Source organism: Mustelus asterias, chromosome 5 (assembly GCF_964213995.1).
Source record: "Mustelus asterias chromosome 5, sMusAst1.hap1.1, whole genome shotgun sequence".
In the NCBI taxonomy this organism is placed as follows: domain Eukaryota; kingdom Metazoa; phylum Chordata; class Chondrichthyes; order Carcharhiniformes; family Triakidae; genus Mustelus; species Mustelus asterias.
Genome location: NC_135805.1, coordinates 63,426,190 through 63,443,676, shown reverse-complemented (window position 1 = coordinate 63,443,676; position 17,487 = coordinate 63,426,190). Strand labels below are relative to the sequence as shown.

The following is a 17,487-nucleotide window of genomic DNA, read 5'->3' as shown; positions in this document are numbered from 1 at the left end:
AAACAGTGTAATCTATTCATAGACAGGTCCTAGTATATAGAAACATAGAAAATAGAAGGAGTAAGCCATTCCGTCCTTCGAGCCTGCTCCGCCATTCATTTTGATCCTGGCTGATCATCAAAATGAATATCCTGATCCCACCTTCCCCCATATTCCTTTATCCCTTTAGCCCCAAGAGTTATCTAATTTCTTCTTAAAATCACACAATGTTTTGGCCTCAACTACTTTCTGTGGTAGTGAATTCCACAGGTACACCCCTGAAGATATTTCTCGTCACCTCAGTCCTAAAAGGTTTAGCTCTTATCTTCAAATTATGACCCCTAGTTTTGGACTCCCCCATCATCGGGAACGTTCTTTCTGAATCTACCCTGGCTACTCCTGTTTGAATTTTATATGTTTCTATGAGATCCTCTCTCACTCTTCTAAACTCCAATGAATACAATTCTAACTGACTTAGGATCTCTTCATATGACAGACCTGTCATCCCAGGAATCAGCCTAGTAAACTTTCACTGCACTCCTTCTGTAGCAAGGACATCCTTCCTCAGATAAGGACACCAAAACTGCACACAATACTCCAGGTGTGGCCTCACCAATGCTCTGCACAATTGCAGTAAAATGTTTCTATTCATATACTCAAATCCTCTTGCTATGAAGGCCAACATACCATTTGCCTTCTTTACTGCCTGCTGTACCTGCATGCTTACTTTCAGCGACTGATGCACAAGGACACCAAGGTCTCGCTGAGTATCCTCCTCTCTCAATTTACACCCATTCATATAATGATCTGCCTTCTTATTTTTGCTACCAAAGCGGATAACCGCACATTTATCCACATTATACTGGATCTGCCATTCACATGCCCACTCATTCAGCCTGTCCAAGTCACGCTGCAACATCTCTGCATCCTCCTCGCAGCTCACCCTCCCACCCAACATTGTATCATCTGCAAATTTGGAGATAATACATTTAGTTCCCTCTTCCAAATCATTAATATATAATGTGAACAGTTGGGGTCCTAGCACAGATCCCTGCGGTATCCCACTAGTCATTGCCTGGCAATCGGAAAAATACGCATTTCTGTCAACACTTTGCTTCCTATCTATCTCAAAACACTATCCACAATCCCATGTGCTTTAACGTTACATAGTAGTCTGCTATGTGAGACCTTGTCAAAAAGCTCCAGAAAGTCTAAATAAACCATGGCCACTAGTTCTCCTTGGCAAACTCTATAAGTTACATCCTCAAAGAATTTCATTAGATTTGTCAAGTATGATATCTCCTTTGTAAATCGATGTTGACTTCGTCTAATCAAACCACTGCTTTCCAAATGCTGAGCTATCAAATCCTTGCTTATAGACTCTAGCAACTTCCCTACCACTGACCTCGGGCTCACTGGTCTATAAGTTCCCCCTTTTTCTTTCTACCATCCTTTTTGAATAGTGGACTTACATTAGCTACCCTCCAATCTGTAGGAACCAGTCTAGAGCCCAAAGCATTTTGGAACATTCCCACCAATGGGTCTACTATTTCCAGGGTAACTACCTTAAGTACCTTGGGATGAAGATTAGCAGGCCCTGGAGATTTATCCACATTCAATCCCATCAATTTCCCTAAAACCATTTCTCTACAAATATTGATTTCCTTCAACTCCTCACTAAAACTCGTTTTTCTCAGAGCCTCTGGTACATCATTCATGTCTTCCTTCGTGAAGACAGAAGCAAAGTATGAATTTAGTTTCTCAGCCATTTTTTTGTTTCCCATTATGAATTCTACCGTTTTTGACTGTAAGGGGCCTACATTAGTTTTTGTCAATCTTTTTCTCTTTACATACCTGTGGAAATTTTTAGTCAGTTTTTACGTTCCCCACGAGCTTACTTCCATATTCTATTTTCCCCTTCTTAATCAATTCCTTGGTCTGTCTTTGCTGAATTTTAAATTGCTCCCAATCCTCAGGTCTAATGCTTTTTCTTGACAATTTGTATGCTTCTTCTTTGAATCTAATACTATCTCTAATTTCCCTTGTAAGCCATGGTTTGGCCACAGTTCCCTTACCACTCTTGCACTAAATTGGAATAAAAAATTCTGGAGTTCACCTATTCGTTCCTTAAATGCCTGCCATTGCCTGTCCACTGCCTTTCCTTTCAGTAATGTTTCCCAGTCCATCATAGACAATTCATGTCTCATACCACCCTAGTTACCTTTATTGAGATTCAGGACCCTGGCCTCAGAATAAACTACATCACTATCCACCTTGATAAAGAATTCTATTATATCATAGTCACTCATCCTCAAGGTTTCTCTCACAACTAGGTTGCCAACTAATCCTCTCATTGCACAGCACCCAATCCAGGATGGCCTGTTCCCTAGTTGGTTCCTCAGCATATTGGTCTAAAGAACCAGATTAAAATCACCCATAATCACAGACGCTCCTTTAACACATGCATCTCTGGTTTCCTGTCTAAATGCCATTCCCAACATTAGCACTACAGTTTGAACATAGAACATAGAACAGTACAGCACAGAACAGGCCCTTCGGCCCACGATGTTGTGCCGAGCTTTATCTGAAACCAAGATCAAGCTATCCCACTCCCTATCATCCTGGTGTGCTCCATGTGCCTATCCAATAACCACATAAATGTTCCTAAAGTGTCTGACTCCACTATCACTGCAGGCAGTCCATTCCACACCCCAACCACTCTCTGCGTAAAGAACCTACCTCTGATATCCTTCCTATATCTCCCACCACGAACCCTATAGTTATGCCCCCTTGTAATAGCTCCATCCACCCAAGGAAATAGTCTTTGAACGTTCACTATCTATCTCCTTCATCATTTTATGAACCTCTATTAAGTCTCCCCTCAGCCTCCTCCGCTCCAGAGAGAACAGCCCAAGCTCCCTCAACCTTTCCTCATAAGACCTACCCTCCAAACCAGGCAGCATCCTGGTAAATCTCCTCTGCACTCTTTCCAGTGCCTCCACATCCTTCTTATAGTGAGGTGACCAGAACTGCACACAATATTCCAAATGTGGTCTCACCAAGGTCCTGTACAGTTGCAGCATAACCCCACGGCTCTTAAACTCCAACCCCCTGTTAATAAAAGCTAACACACTATAGGCCTTCTTCACAGCTCTATCCACTTGAGTGGCAACCTTTAGAGATCTGTGGATATGGACCCCAAGATCTCTCTGTTCCTCCACAGTCTTCAGAACCCTACCTTTGACCCTGTAATCCACATTTAAATTAGTCCTACCAAAATGAATCACCTCACATTTATCAGGGTTAAACTCCATTTGCCATTTTGCAGCCCAGCTTTGCATCCTATCTATGTCTCTTTGCAACCTACAACAGCCCTCCACCTCATCCACTACTCCACCAATCTTGGTGTCATCAGCAAATTTACTGATCCAACCTTCAGCCCCCTCCTCTAAGTCATTAATAAAAATCACAAAGAGCAGAGGACCAAGCACTGACTCCTGTGGCACTCCGCTAGCAACCTGCCTCCAATCCGAAAATTTTCCATCGACCACCACCCTCTGTCTTCGATCAGACAGCCAGTTACCCATCCAATCGGCCAACTTTCCCTCTATCCCACACCTCCTCACTTTCATCATAAGCCGACCATGGGGGACCTTATCAAACGCCTTACTAAAATCCATGTATATGACATCAACTGCCCTACCTTCATCAACAAACTTGGTTACCTCCTCAAAAAATTCAATCAAATTTGTGAGGCACGACTTGCCCTTCACGAATCCGTGCTGACTATCCCGGATTAATCCGCATCTTTCTAAATGGTCGTAAATCCCATCCCTAAGGACCTTTTCCATCAATTTACCAACCACCGAAGTAAGACTAACCAGTCTATAATTACCAGGGTCATTTCTATTCCCTTTCTTAAACAGAGGAACAACATTCGCCATTCTCCAGTCCTCTGGCACGATTCCCCGTGGACAGCGAGGACCCAAAGATCAAAGCCAAAGGCTCTGCAATCTCATCCCTTGCCTCCCAAAGAATCCTAGGATATATTTCATCAGGCCCAGGGGACTTATCGACCTTCAGTTTATTCAAAACTGCCAGGACATCCTCCCTACGAACATCTATTTCCTCCAGCCTATTAGCCTGTAACACCTTCTCTTCCTCAAAAACATGGCCCCACCTCGCCTATCTCTACTGACTCCATACACAAGTTCCCACTACTGTCCTTGACCGGCCCTAACCTCACTCTGGTCATTCTTTTATTCCTCACATAAGAGTAAAAAGCCTTGGGGTTTTCCTTGATCCGACCCGCCAAGGACTTCTCATGTCCCCTCCTAGCTCTCCTAATCCCCTTTTTCAGCTCATTCCTTGCTAACTTGTAACCCTCAATCGAGCCATCTGAACCTTGTTTCCTCATCCCTACATAAGCTTCCCTCTTCCTTTTCACAAGACATGCCACCTCTTTCGTGAACCATGGTTCCCTCACTCGGCCATTTCCTCCCTGCGTGACAGGGACATACCTATCAAGGACACCCAGTATTTGTTCCTTGAAAAAGTTCCACTTTTCATTAGTTCCTTTCCCTGGCAGTTTCTGTTCCCAACTTATGCCCCCTAATTCTTGCCTAATCGCATCATAATTACCTCTCCCCCAATTGTATACCTTGCCCTGCCGTACGGCCCTATCGTGATGGTCTGTAAACCATCCGCACAATTTCTTTTTGCCCCTTGATGTTTCTTAACTTGACCCATACAGATTCCACATCATCTGTGTTAATATCTTCCCTCAATATCGCATCAGTATCTTCTTTAACCAACAATGAAAATCCACCACCTTTTCCTTTCGGTCTGTCCTCCCTAAACACTAAATAGCCCTCAATGTTTAGTTCCCGTCCTTGGTCACCTTGGAGCCATGTCTCATAATGTCAACTATATCATATCCCTTTACATCTATCTGTGCAATTAATTCATCCATTTTGTTTCAAATACTCTGAGCATGAGCAGCTTTCATTAGGAGTGTCTCTCTCTCTGTCTATCCCTCTTTCTCTGTGTCAGCCAGGCTCCTACCACTCTCCCTATAAACACCCCAGGTCTTACCAATGTGTTCGGGCACGTAACTGGGCACCAGGAGATGGGTCAGGGAAGGTGAGAGGTGGCCAGCAGGCTCTAGAGGAGACAACTCAGCAATACTAAGATCCTGGAGAAGATGCAGCTAGTGTACTAAGCACTCGCCATCCATTCTCCATCCACTAAGCCAATCCCCATCTTCATCCCTATCTGCAGCCCCATCTTCCATCCTTCACTCTTACCATTATACTCAATCCCAACCCACTCCCTATTCTTAACCTCACCCCCTCTCACACTACACCCAACCCCATCTGCATCCTTACCGCATTCCCCTCCCATCCTGCACCACCAAGTCCAACCCCGCCTCAGTCCTCCACTCCCCACCCCCATTCCCCTCCTGCAGTTCAATATTGGCTGACAGAAAACTGGCTGGCATGGTGTTATATCAGCATGAACAGCTTTCATTAGGGCCAGTGATGTCCCAGATGTTAACCTGTGTTTCTCTCCGAAACAGATTCAAGACTGTGTGGCTAATATTCCTAATCCTTAGACTTGAAGCACTCTTACACTGGAATTTCTTCATGTCAGCTACTGGGGTATGAATCTCATCTCAACATTAACAATAAAATTATAGCTTTTCCTCGATACATCTCACCCTGATACCAAAGTGAACGCTAACCCTGATCCTAACGTTGTCCCAAACACTCACTATGACCATTAGCCTAACTCTTACTATGACCCTAACCATAAGCCTAACTCTAACCCTCAATAAAACATTAATCATAACCCCTAACTCGAACTCTACCTCTAAAACTAACCCGGACCCCAATCCCCACCACCCCCAATGACCTCAGGCACTAATCCGCCTTCCAACCTTGATCCGCTCCGAATGGCGTGAAGTTGATATGTAGGTATAACAAGTGATTAAGAGGGCAAATAGAATGTTGGCGTTTATTGCAAGAGGAATGGAATATAAAATTAAGGAAGTTTTACTGTAACTGTACAGAGATTAGGTAAGGCCACATCTGGAATACTGTTACAGTTTTAGTTGCCTTATTTGAAAATTGATAAACTGCATTAGAAGCAGTTCAAAGGAGGTTTGTTCCACATTCCTAGGATGAAGGGTTTATCTTGTGAAGGAAGGTCAAACAAGTTTAGACCACTACCCATTGGGAGTTTCGAAGAATGAATGGTGACTTTAATGAAACATACAAAATCCTGAGGAGACTTGATAGCGTGGACAAAAGTAGGATGCTTCCTCTTGTGCGGGAGACTAGAACTAAGGGACAGTTCAAGAATAAGTCGTTTTTTTTTAAGATTATGATGATAAATCTTTTTCTCTCAAGAGGGCTGTTGGTCTGTGCAATTCTTTTCCCCAGAAAGCAGCGGATGCTGAATCACTGAACTTATTCACGGCTGAGTTAGATAGTTTTTTGATACAAAAGAGAGTCGTGGGTTATGGGAAGCAGACAGGACAGTGGAGCTGAGATCCAGATCAGCCGTGATCTTACCAAATAGCAGTGCAGGCTCGAAGGGTCATTCCTGCTCCTAAATCCAATGTTCCTAGCAAGAATCAAGGAAGTGCATCACAAGGAACAAATCACCAAACTAGCAGCAAGTGGCTCATGTCTCAAACTGACAGCTGTTCATTGGGTGAAGCAGGGTGAGAAAGCTGCTTTGAACAAAAAAAGTTGCAAAAAAAAAGATGGAATGGAAAAGACCACCTTGCTTCAAAACACTGGAAGCAGTGAAGAGCCAAGTGCACATCAAACTCAGGAAACCAAGAGCAGCAACGTCTTCTGTGAGGGAAAAGAGCACCAATTGGAGACAGTACCTTCTGGGTTACATGCCCCCTCCACAAAACCCTATGTCATCCCAGCACAACAACCCACCAGCAGGGGAACAGGAGTGGTATCTCAGCACACTGGTTTGAACACTGTGCAGGATCGTGCTCTTGGGAACATACCCAAGGGTATAGATGAGCAAAGATGGACAATTGGTCTGACGAACTCCACATATTAGTCTAAACATTGTCTCAATTCCGTGTCAAGGCCACCACATAATGTGCTACGACGTTGGAATACCTCACCAAAAGTTAACTTGCTGCATTTGCAGGTGTGTGAACTACCAGACTTTAGCACCTACAGCCAATGGTCATAACAGTGGTTCCACAGGTCAGGGGGTAAAGATTGCCATTCCTCCGGCCTGTGTATTCTGCTGTGGGGAGACAACTGCATCTTCAACAAAGTTAAGGTGCTGGCAAACAGCAGCCTCCAGGTAGCAGTTGTTCGAAAGAACCAGCGACTAGCTAATTTCCAGAGGCTCCCACTACTGCTGGCAAGGTCCAGGCAGTGACTAGAAGGCCAGCAGGCCACACTCATTGCCATACCTTCAAGATCATCAATACCAGAGCCCGCTCAGTGCAGCAAGGAGGAATGTGCTCACATTTCTACTTCCAAAAGTTAGAGAGAAAGCTCCATGATTAGCAGCCTGAGGGATTTAAATGGCTTGGTTACATCATCACAGTTTGACATACTAAGGATCAGAGAGCATTTTTAAATCAGGTTGTACAACATGAAGCACAGCACAACTTCTTAGTGCTTCCTATTCCCTATCACAGATTTTAGAAGCCAGCTAGCAGGAGAATGTGGACAAACTGCTAACTCTGGACAAGCTGACAAAGCAGTCTGGTCCTTCGAGATGAGTAAAACTGCCAGAGTGATGTTACTGGTTGTACCCTGTGAGACTGGATTTCCCCAGCCCTGCTGAAAAAACATTACTATCTACAAAAAGTTAAAAAAGAGGGAGAAATGAGAAATTTGTGGCCCATTTCACTGTTTATTGTGAGCTACAAATTCTGTCCGAACTCATTGGCAATTAGGTCAATTTGCTCTGGAGTCAGTGGGTAACCCTGATCAGACCGGTGCTAGACCTGGTAGGATGATCTCCGATAACCTTGCACTACTCAGGGATACTACTCAAGGATATATAGAAAATAGGATAGACATCTAACCCATAAACTTGGACAAGAAGGCAACCTTTAACAAAATATTGCATGCCTACATGATGGCTGTGCTTTTCAAAACAGGCTCTGAGAAGGAATCTGCAATTGGATCCAAATGCTCTATAAACATCAGCGGAGGTTTCAATCAATGGGTGGGAATTGGAAAACTTCCCAATCGTACTGGAGTCAGGCAAGGTTGTCCTCCTTCCTGTTTCGCTTGTGCTGTTCTGAAATGTTTGCCAAATCTATCAGGAAGGATGTGGGCAGAAGAGGGGTGATGGTCACAGGCAACAGAGGTTTTCAAATCAAAGCCTCCCTGTCCATCGATGGCGTCACTGTCTTCTGCACAGATTTGGTGTTGCTTCAGACTAATGCATCTGCAATCAATTTGAACAAGTCTTGCGAGCCAAAGTAAATTGTGGCAAGAATGAGAACATGTTCCATGGGAACATGTGGGAACTGGGTCGATTGATTATTTGTTCTGCACAGTCAAATCCGATTACCTGTAGGTATTGGGGATATGATTTGAAGGAACTGGGACATCTGCCAAAATTGGGATGAATGTACAGTAGGTTTCCAACTCTAGCTGAACATACACGTCAGAAATCTCATTATAGAAAGCTGTCAAGTGTGGCATGAGGGGGTGAAATCAGAAAAGGCCTATAACACTGAGTGAGAGGGAATGAACTCGTGTCTCTTAAATTCCGCCAAGTCTGAACAACTCTTCCCCTGTGAGTTGCTCTCAGGGCACGGAAAACCAGACACCGCTGTCTGCCCAGTTACCACCAATTCAACACTAATTAATAACACTAATTAATCACTATACCAGTATCCAGCCAGTCTCAGCCAAACCTTAGCTTTGGTCCTTCAGCTAGAGTGGGCATCGTCACAACTGATTGGAGCTCTAATCACATGATCTGTAGGCCATTAGGATACTTCCTTCGAGTGGTCTCCACTGAGTCAGGCTTTTCTGAAGGTGGGGAAATAGGGATGGTCTGGTGATACCCAAACCTGGAACGTGATTGGCTGGTAGCCAGTGCTGGGGAGCTAGTCTGAACCCCGCCGGAGTGAAATTGTACTGACGAAGTGGGAGATGCTATCAGGCCCAGAGACTTCAGGACCGGGCCCGATAATGACATTTAAATAACTTTAAAATAAGATTGAAATTACTTACCTGCTGGTCCCGCCGGTTTCCAGCATGGTCCCGACCACGCTCGGAGATGCGTGCGCGTCGGAAATGCGTGCGGGTCGGAAACACATGCACAAATCCTGCAAATCGGCCCACACGCAATTCTCCCGGCCTGACGCACTAAACAATTAACGCGTCGGGATGGGAGAATCGTCCCGATAGATTTCAACTACACAAGGGCAAGAATAACTAATTTTGTTCCAAAAACACTATGCACTACTTAAAATGGAGTATGAAACATAAGACAAACACTCAAGTATCGAGATACATACAAACGTGGAAAAACAGTAAATTAGCTGTTACATTTTTTTAAAAAGCAGTAGACACAATTTTATCAGCAATACTAATCCTGTGGCTGGATTTCTGCTACCCTGCAACTTTCGTAGCACTTTTTACTTTTATAGTTAATCATTGTCAACTTGCTTGATTGTAATTATTAATCAACATTAAATAGAAACAGAACATAAACAATTCATAATTTTATTACATGGGAATAAATATGTAGACAATTTGAAGCTTCAGTTTGGTAATATTGCAGCAATAATTAAAACAAATCTTGATATTGTCTTTGAATAGGCACCCACAAAGAAAAACTGGTTTCTATCTTGAAGGCTGAAGTTTTAGGAATGAAAAAAATCCATGCAAACTAAACTGAATTTTATTTTTGGTATTGTTCGTAGTCAGCTAATCAGTGCATTGCAATAAGACAATGTCAGGCTTCCTGGCTCTTGGAAATTTATGATAGTTAATGTTTGCTTCTAATGCCTTGTTAACCTATCATTATTGATCTGTGCATCATTACTGTTAGTGAGCTGTGTATCTGTACCTCCAGTTGCGTTTGTCCCTCTATGCCAAATTCATTACCTCACACTATTTACATTGATTAAATCCAGAAAGAACATTGCCTAAAATTGCACGATAGAATACTAGTTTTTGGTCTGCAGTTCTGAAACTTTAGCAGAGATAATAACCTGCTGAAAACAAATGCTTCCCAAAAATACTAGAGTCAGGAATTAAGAGAACCATGTATATGTTGGTATATAGAAACATAGAAAAACCACAGCACAAAACAGGCCCTTCGGCCCCACAAGCCGTGCCGAACACATCCCCACCCCCCAGGCCTACCTATAACCCTCCATCCTAATAGAAACATAGAAAAACCACCGCACAATCATACATTAACCTTATGCATATGATAAAAACTTAGTATCACACATTCATATCACAAGTTTGTACCTTTTACTGCCAGTACAAGGAGTACTAAAGATGGGATAGATAGCACCAGCTGAGGATGAGCCTAAAAAGGATAGAAACATGCTCATTACTTTAATAAAGCAGTGCTTAACTGAAGAAAAATAGCACTATCACAAAACCAAACTTTTAATTTTAATTGTCACTATGATATATACACTAAACATTTGTTTGTATATTTACAACACATTGGCCTGGATTTTTCAACCAGCAATGAAACAAAGGCATAAAAGCAAATTACTGCGGATGTTGGAATCTGAAACCAAACAAAAGAGAAAATGCTGGAAAATCTCAGGTCTGGTTGGGGATTTCTGGGTGTCACAGCTGAGCAGTCATGTTTTCACTCAATAACGTGTCTACTTTCCAGGAAGATATCAAAAGATCTAAATGAGAAATAGATATAGGGCGGGATTTTCCAGCTGCGCTTGCCTCAAAACTGGAAAATCCCGCCAGAGATCAATGGGTCTTTGCATGGTCCACTCCCTGTCTGCTGCAATTCCTGTGGCAAGCAGGATGGGAAAATTCCCCCCATAGACTCTTCAAAATTGAACATCAGTATCTTACCCAATCAAGAATTAGTACATGATTGACCACTGCAAGTTCTCATTCCATATTGAGCCCTAGTCGCAACTGAATTCATTACCTTCATTGTTGTTATTATTTTCTTCAGAGGTGCTGCCATCTTCAGGTCCCAAACTAGTTCCACGAGTATTAAGGCTCTTAAGATGAAAGGCAAAATGAAATATTGATGAAGCAATAGTTTATTTTTAAAGTAAATTAGCTTAAATGCAAATGTGTAAAAGGTCCAAAATAGAGCATTGTCAAGTGCGACATCTATGAAAGGAATCAGGATATCTTAAGAATGTGAAAAATGCAATTTTCTTCACTCAAGTCTTAATAAGGAATGTATTAGAACTATTAATAAAATTCCTTTCACAGAAACACAAAAATAAAACTTTCATGAATCCAGTTTAATCTAGAGACAGACACTGCTAAAATTCTCAATAAATATTAAAGCACAAGAACAGCACAATGGAAAAATGGCCTTTAATTGAAACAGGCCAGGATAAAAACAGACTAATTATCGCAAATTGTTAACATTTTTTGTGAGAAGTGAAGCAAACTGTCATGAATGCCATCTCTCTTGATAGAGGCACCGATCAGTTCCACATTCACTTATATTTGACATAGAATTGCCAAAGCATCTTACATGTTCAGAAGACTCTAGATTGTACGAGGAATGTAATTTAAGGAACTCTTCTTCCCAATAACTATTTATGAAACTTCCGCTAATGACAATGATAGGCCGTACACTATCAAAAGCCTAACATGACAATAAAACATCCTAGAATGTAGTGTATTTTCCAGAAAAATACTTAACTATTGCTGTCAATGCATAGCAGTCTACTTTTAAGTTAGGGTGCCTGAAATGGGCAAACAGTAACATGTTTTTGAGGGGGTACCTGGAAGTGAATAAATATCAATAAAGTTAATTATGTCAGCTTGCCACCCAGCGATGGTATCAAGCATTATGTTTGATGTAAGCATAAGCCAGGTGTACAGTAAATATTCAGCTGCTGCTCCAACAATATATTTTTAACATTTGTCAAACAAAAGCACTGCATCCATATACCTTTCTCCTTCACTTTTGTTCACATAGGCCGGAAATCTCTGGCCATTCATGCCAGCGGAATTCTCTGGTCCCACCAGCAGTGCACACCCACCCGTGAGTTTCCCGGCAATGTGGCGTAGCTTCAATGGGAAATCTCAATGACAGCTGCGGGACCAAAGAATGCCACAAGCCATCTCTTGCTGCCAAGATACGCAGGGCTGGGAGGCACGGGAATCCCACCCATAGTATCTTTAACATAATGAAAATGTCTAAAGGCACTTTTTCCTTGCTCTTCAGATACCATGCGCCAGGAGGGTGTTGGCAACCATGGACTTCTGCTGTTCGACCATGGCTATGCTCAGCAAGAAACTGCAGTGGTTTGCCATTGCTTTCTGTGAGTTCTTGCTGACCAGAAGACCCACCAGCTCTTACCACTTGCATTAACATATTGGCAGAATTTGCAGGTTGATAGTCAACCTGCTTGACCATGTTATGAATGCATCTTCTATGACCATCAAGTTTGGGAGTGGGACTTGAACCAGACCTTCTAACTCAGACATGTAGATGCTACCTCTGCGCTACAAGAAACGCACTTCACAGCAGCATTATAAATCAAAAATGTGACACCATGTCGCATAAAGGGCGGCACAGTAGCACAGTGGTTAGTTAGCACTGCTGCCTCACAGCCCTGGGTTCAATTACAGACTTGTGGAGTTTGCATGTTCTCCCAGTGTCTGCATGGGTTTCTCCTGGGTGCTCTGGTTTTCTCCCACACCCCAAACTAGATTGTCCCTTAGTGTCCAGGGAAGTGTAGGTTAGGAGGATTAGCCATGGCAAATGCACAGGGTTATGGGAATAGGGCAGAAGGGTGGGCTTGGGTGGGATGCTCTTTTGGAGAGTTTGTGCAGACTCAATGGGCCAAATGGTCTCCTTTTGCACTTTAGGATCTATAGTCCTAATTGTCCTTGAGGAGGAGGTCGTGAGCTGCCTTCGTGAACTGGTGCTGTCAATATGGTGTAGGTACACCCACAGTGGTGTTAGGAAGGGGGTTCCAGGGCAGAGAAGGAATGACAATATAGTCCAAGTCAGGATAATGTGTGATTTGAAAGGGAACTTGCAGGTTACATTGTGCTTATGCATCTGCAGCATTTGTCCTTCTAGGTGGCATAGGCTATGGGCTTGGATGGTGCTGTCCAAGAAGCCTTGGTGAGTTGTTGCAGTGCCTCTTGTAAATGGTATACACAGCTGCCACTGTGCATCAGTGGTGGTGGATGGGGTGCCAGGAGAAGTGGGCTGTTTTGTCCTGGTTAGTGTTGAGCTTCGAGTGATATTGGAGTTGCACTCAACAATCGAGGAGCTTTACTGCATTGAAATTGTCAAGTCTAGAGGTAGCCAAAGCATGGATGGGTGTTTCTGCAGCAGCTGAGTCAAGGCAGGACAAAGTCAAGTGATGTTACGGAGAGGGAAACAGGTAGTTTTAACAAAGACATGGATATGTGACTAGAAACTTGTCTTAGGGATTAAGTATGATGCCATGGCTGTACTTAGTCTGGTTCAGCTTCAGATAATTGCCAAGGAGATATGAGGTCTATGGTTAAGCGAGAGTTTATAACACTGACCAAAGACAATGGCGTTCACCTTCCCAATATTTCATTGGAGGATATTTCTGCTTATCCGGTACTGGATATCAGATAAGCAGAATTACTATTTGGAAACAGTCATCTAACTGAGACAGGCAAAGCAAAATATAGCAAATGCTGAAAATCTGAAATTTTAAACAGTAAATGTTTGAATTTTTTTCAGTTTTGATGAAGAGTCATAAACCTGAAAGGTAAACTTTTTCTGTCTCCACAAATACTGCCAGGACTGCTGAGTATTTCCAGCCTTTCCAGATTTTAATCCAAATTTGTGAATTTAGTATAAAAGCAATCGGTGGTGTGCATTCACTTCACATATAACTCTTCCAGAAGACAGCTTTCTTGTCAGTCTTGTCTTGATTTCAACATAACACTTATACCTCACCTCAACACTCAAAATTTCTTGTTTTTCCTTCTCAGGCTCTGGATCATGAAACTGGTCAAACCACTGTAACATGAACAATCAACACACAATTGTCAATTATAGGCAAAACCTCAAAGCAATACATGGCTTATATGTAATGTATATTATTTCTGGTGTATTTTTCATAATTCATTTGTCATATTCCAAAGAAAAACGTTCAGCATCATAACTTCATCATTCATGCCCCTCACTCCCTTGATGGGAATTCAGATCACATCAGCCATTCAATAAATTAAACAAGCAGCTTGTTTGGCTTTTTATCTGCTTATTATATCAGCCAAATACACCATACATTTTATTACAGTTGGCTACGACAACTCGGTACAGGGCCATGACAGAGACAGCCTAATGTTACTGGTACAAAATGAGGATTTAACAAGGAAGTTAGTATATGCACCATACAGTTCCCCAAACACCATGATAATGAAAAGATTTTAATGATACTACTTGAGAAATTAATAATCCAAAGCACTTTGAAATAGTGCAAATAGATATTTTATGATCACCCAAGAGGGCAGCATTGAGCATATTATATTAAAATGAAGCACCATTTCTTTGCAAATATGATATTTTGTAGCAAAAAATAAGCACAATGACATCTTCATAAATTAGTTTTAAGCTCCTGATAATTAGTTCTTCTTTAGCTTGGGTGCTGACAACTAAAGTAGAAAACAACATGGTAAGACAATATAAAGCTAGAACATGTATAACTGAAACACAGTTCTTCTGTAAGAAACGTCTTCAATTAATTTGGAATCAACAGTGTTGCTTGCCCTGTTACTAGTAGCACTGCCAATACAAATAAATATATAAAATCAACCAGTAAAATTGGCATTTCTGTTAGTGTAATTCATTCACTTTTGCTCAAGTCTCTAACAAGTTGCAAGTGTTATTTAAATGCATTGTTTTAACAATAACTGAATTTATGTAGCATCTTTTAACACAGAGAAACATCCTAATGTGCATCACCGGGAAAGACAAAAAAACAGTCCAAAGGTGTGCGGGTTAGGTTGATTGGCCATGCTAAATTGCCCCTTAGTGTCCCAGGATGTGTAGGTTAGAGGGATTAGCAGGGTAAATGTGTGGGGTTGTGGGGATAGGGCCTGGGGAGGGATTGTTGTCAGTGCAGACTCAATGGGCCAAATGGCCTCCCTCTGCACTGTAGGGTTTCTATGATTCTATGAATCTGCCATTCCAAACCAAATGGTATTCTTTTAGACAATCAGCAGCTTAATGGGTTTTCTAGACCAGATTATTTGCTGCTAATGCAAACACTATTTATCAGCACAAATGACAATCTGATATCAGAAATACTTATTTATGACAAATCCTGTGAAACTAAAACACATCACATCAGTTTGAATGGATTTTACTGCTTCCTTTCTTCCCATTCTACTATTTAAGTTTTCAACCTTCCCTTTCAAGTGTCTGGGTCCCAATTACATTCTAGGGGTGGGACACTCAAGTAAAATTGATCCAATCACTTGAAAATGGACAAAAATAATCTCACAACTCAAATCAGGAGCTTTTAATGATTAATTATTGGATATTGGTGCGTCCACAACTTCTGAAGCACATAGCAAAGATTCTGGACCTTGATAATTTTTTACAATTATATTCTTTCATGGAAAGTGAGTGCTGCTGGCAAGGCCAGCATTTGTTGCCTGTCCCCAAATCAGCCACACTACTGTGGGACAGGAGTAACATGTAGGCCAGACCAGGCAAGGTTTCTTTCCCTAAATGAAATTAGTGAACCAGATGGGTTTTTACAACAATCACTGACAGGTTCATCCATTGGAGACAAAGCAGAGTTAATGTTCTGAGTCATTTGATTCTTCGTCAGAACTGAAGGGAGAATGTTAGATTTGTAAGAGATTGCAACAGAAAGTAGCAACTTTAAGAACAAAAGTTAGATGGCCTTGTGTGCGAAGGGGAGGGGATGGAGTTTGCATTGAGGCAATGCCTGCATAGGATATTTTTTAAAAGGGGTTTAAAATGGAGGAGAAAGGTCACAATCTAAAGTTTCCGAACTCAACGTTGAGTCCTGAGGGCTACAAAATGCCCAACTGAAGATGAAATACTGCTCCTGCAGCTTGCACTGGGCTTCATGTGAAGCCAATAATGTTGGAAAGACGAGTGCATCAGTCTCAATTTTTGTAAAAGGGATGCCATTAGGTTTCATTCCAAAGAGTGCTGTAATAGAAGATTCAATGTTACTTACTGAAATGTGAGCGTGAAGTGAATTTTTTGTCTAAAACCAATACATTTGGATTAGAGGCACCGTGGCAGCTTGGCACTTATCACAGATTGAATAAATAATTTAACTTTGGATAGATCGATAAGATGCAAGGTTTTAAATTGCAGAAAGCCATGAGTTGCACATACAGATGAGGTGTACACAAGACAGAATAGACTTCCAGTTATCTTCCAATAAATCGGAATCAAAATCTTGCTCCCAAAGTGCTTCCAAGGCAAAAAGCAAAGGGCAGTGTAGAGAAGCGATTAGAAAATATAATTTGGAAATTAACCCCCAACAGCTTTATAAGGCCCTCGTCAGACCCCACTTGGAGTACTGTGCTCAGTTCTGGTCACCTCATTACAGGGGGGATGTGGAAATGATTGAAAGGGTGCAGAGAAGATTTACAAGGATGTTGCCTGGATTGGTTGGCATGCCTTATGAGGATAGGTTGAGGGAGCTCGGTCTTTTCTCCTTGGAGAGACGAAGGATGAGAGGTGACCTGATAGAGGTGTACAAGATGTTGAGAGGTATAGATCGGGTGGATTCTCGGAGGCTTTTTCCCAGGGCTGAAATGGCTGCTACGAGAGGACACAGGTTTAAGGTGCTGGGGAGTAGGTACAGGGGAGATGTCAGGGGTAAATTTTTCACTCAGAGGGTGGTGGGTGAGTGGAATCGGCTGCCATCAATGGTGGTGGAGGCAAACTCAATAGGGTCTTTTAAGAGACTTCTCGATGAGTACATGGGACTTAATAGGATTGAGGGTTATAGGTAAGTTTATATATAGGTAGGTAGGGGCATGACCGGCGCAATTTGTGGGCTGAAGGGCCTGTTTGTGCTGTATTTTTTCTATGTTTCAATGTAACAAAACAATTTAGTTTTAATATAATATCCATTGGTGATTTAGGAAGCAACAAAGGAAACTAAGTGAATTTTTGTAAGTGGATTTGTAAGTGGCGAAAGAAGTGTGTGCCGGACAGACCATAATTCTGAGAGTCAAAAGAAACAAAAATATTATCAATATACAAGTTAGCAAGGGTTTGTCACCTCTCGCATGCAAGACTTGAAAAGCAGAATTGCTTCAATGAAGG

At 42.1% G+C, this 17,487-nt stretch overlaps 1 protein-coding gene across 3 annotated transcripts in view; it reads right to left on the bottom strand.

Moving 5' to 3' along the window:
• Positions 1-17,487, bottom strand: part of LOC144494110 (N-acetyltransferase ESCO2-like) — a 48,679-nt gene that overhangs the window by 18,428 nt on the left and 12,764 nt on the right. For 2 of the 3 annotated variants that reach the window (XM_078213696.1, XM_078213695.1), the window contains 3 exons: positions 14,122-14,184; positions 11,131-11,206; positions 10,473-10,533 (listed from right to left, as the gene is read on the bottom strand). In XM_078213696.1, the coding sequence (XP_078069822.1) occupies positions 10,473-10,533; positions 11,131-11,206; positions 14,122-14,184 (200 nt within the window). The remainder of the gene's footprint in view (positions 1-10,472; positions 10,534-11,130; positions 11,207-14,121; positions 14,185-17,487) is intronic. The other variant, XM_078213697.1, reaches the window with a different exon arrangement.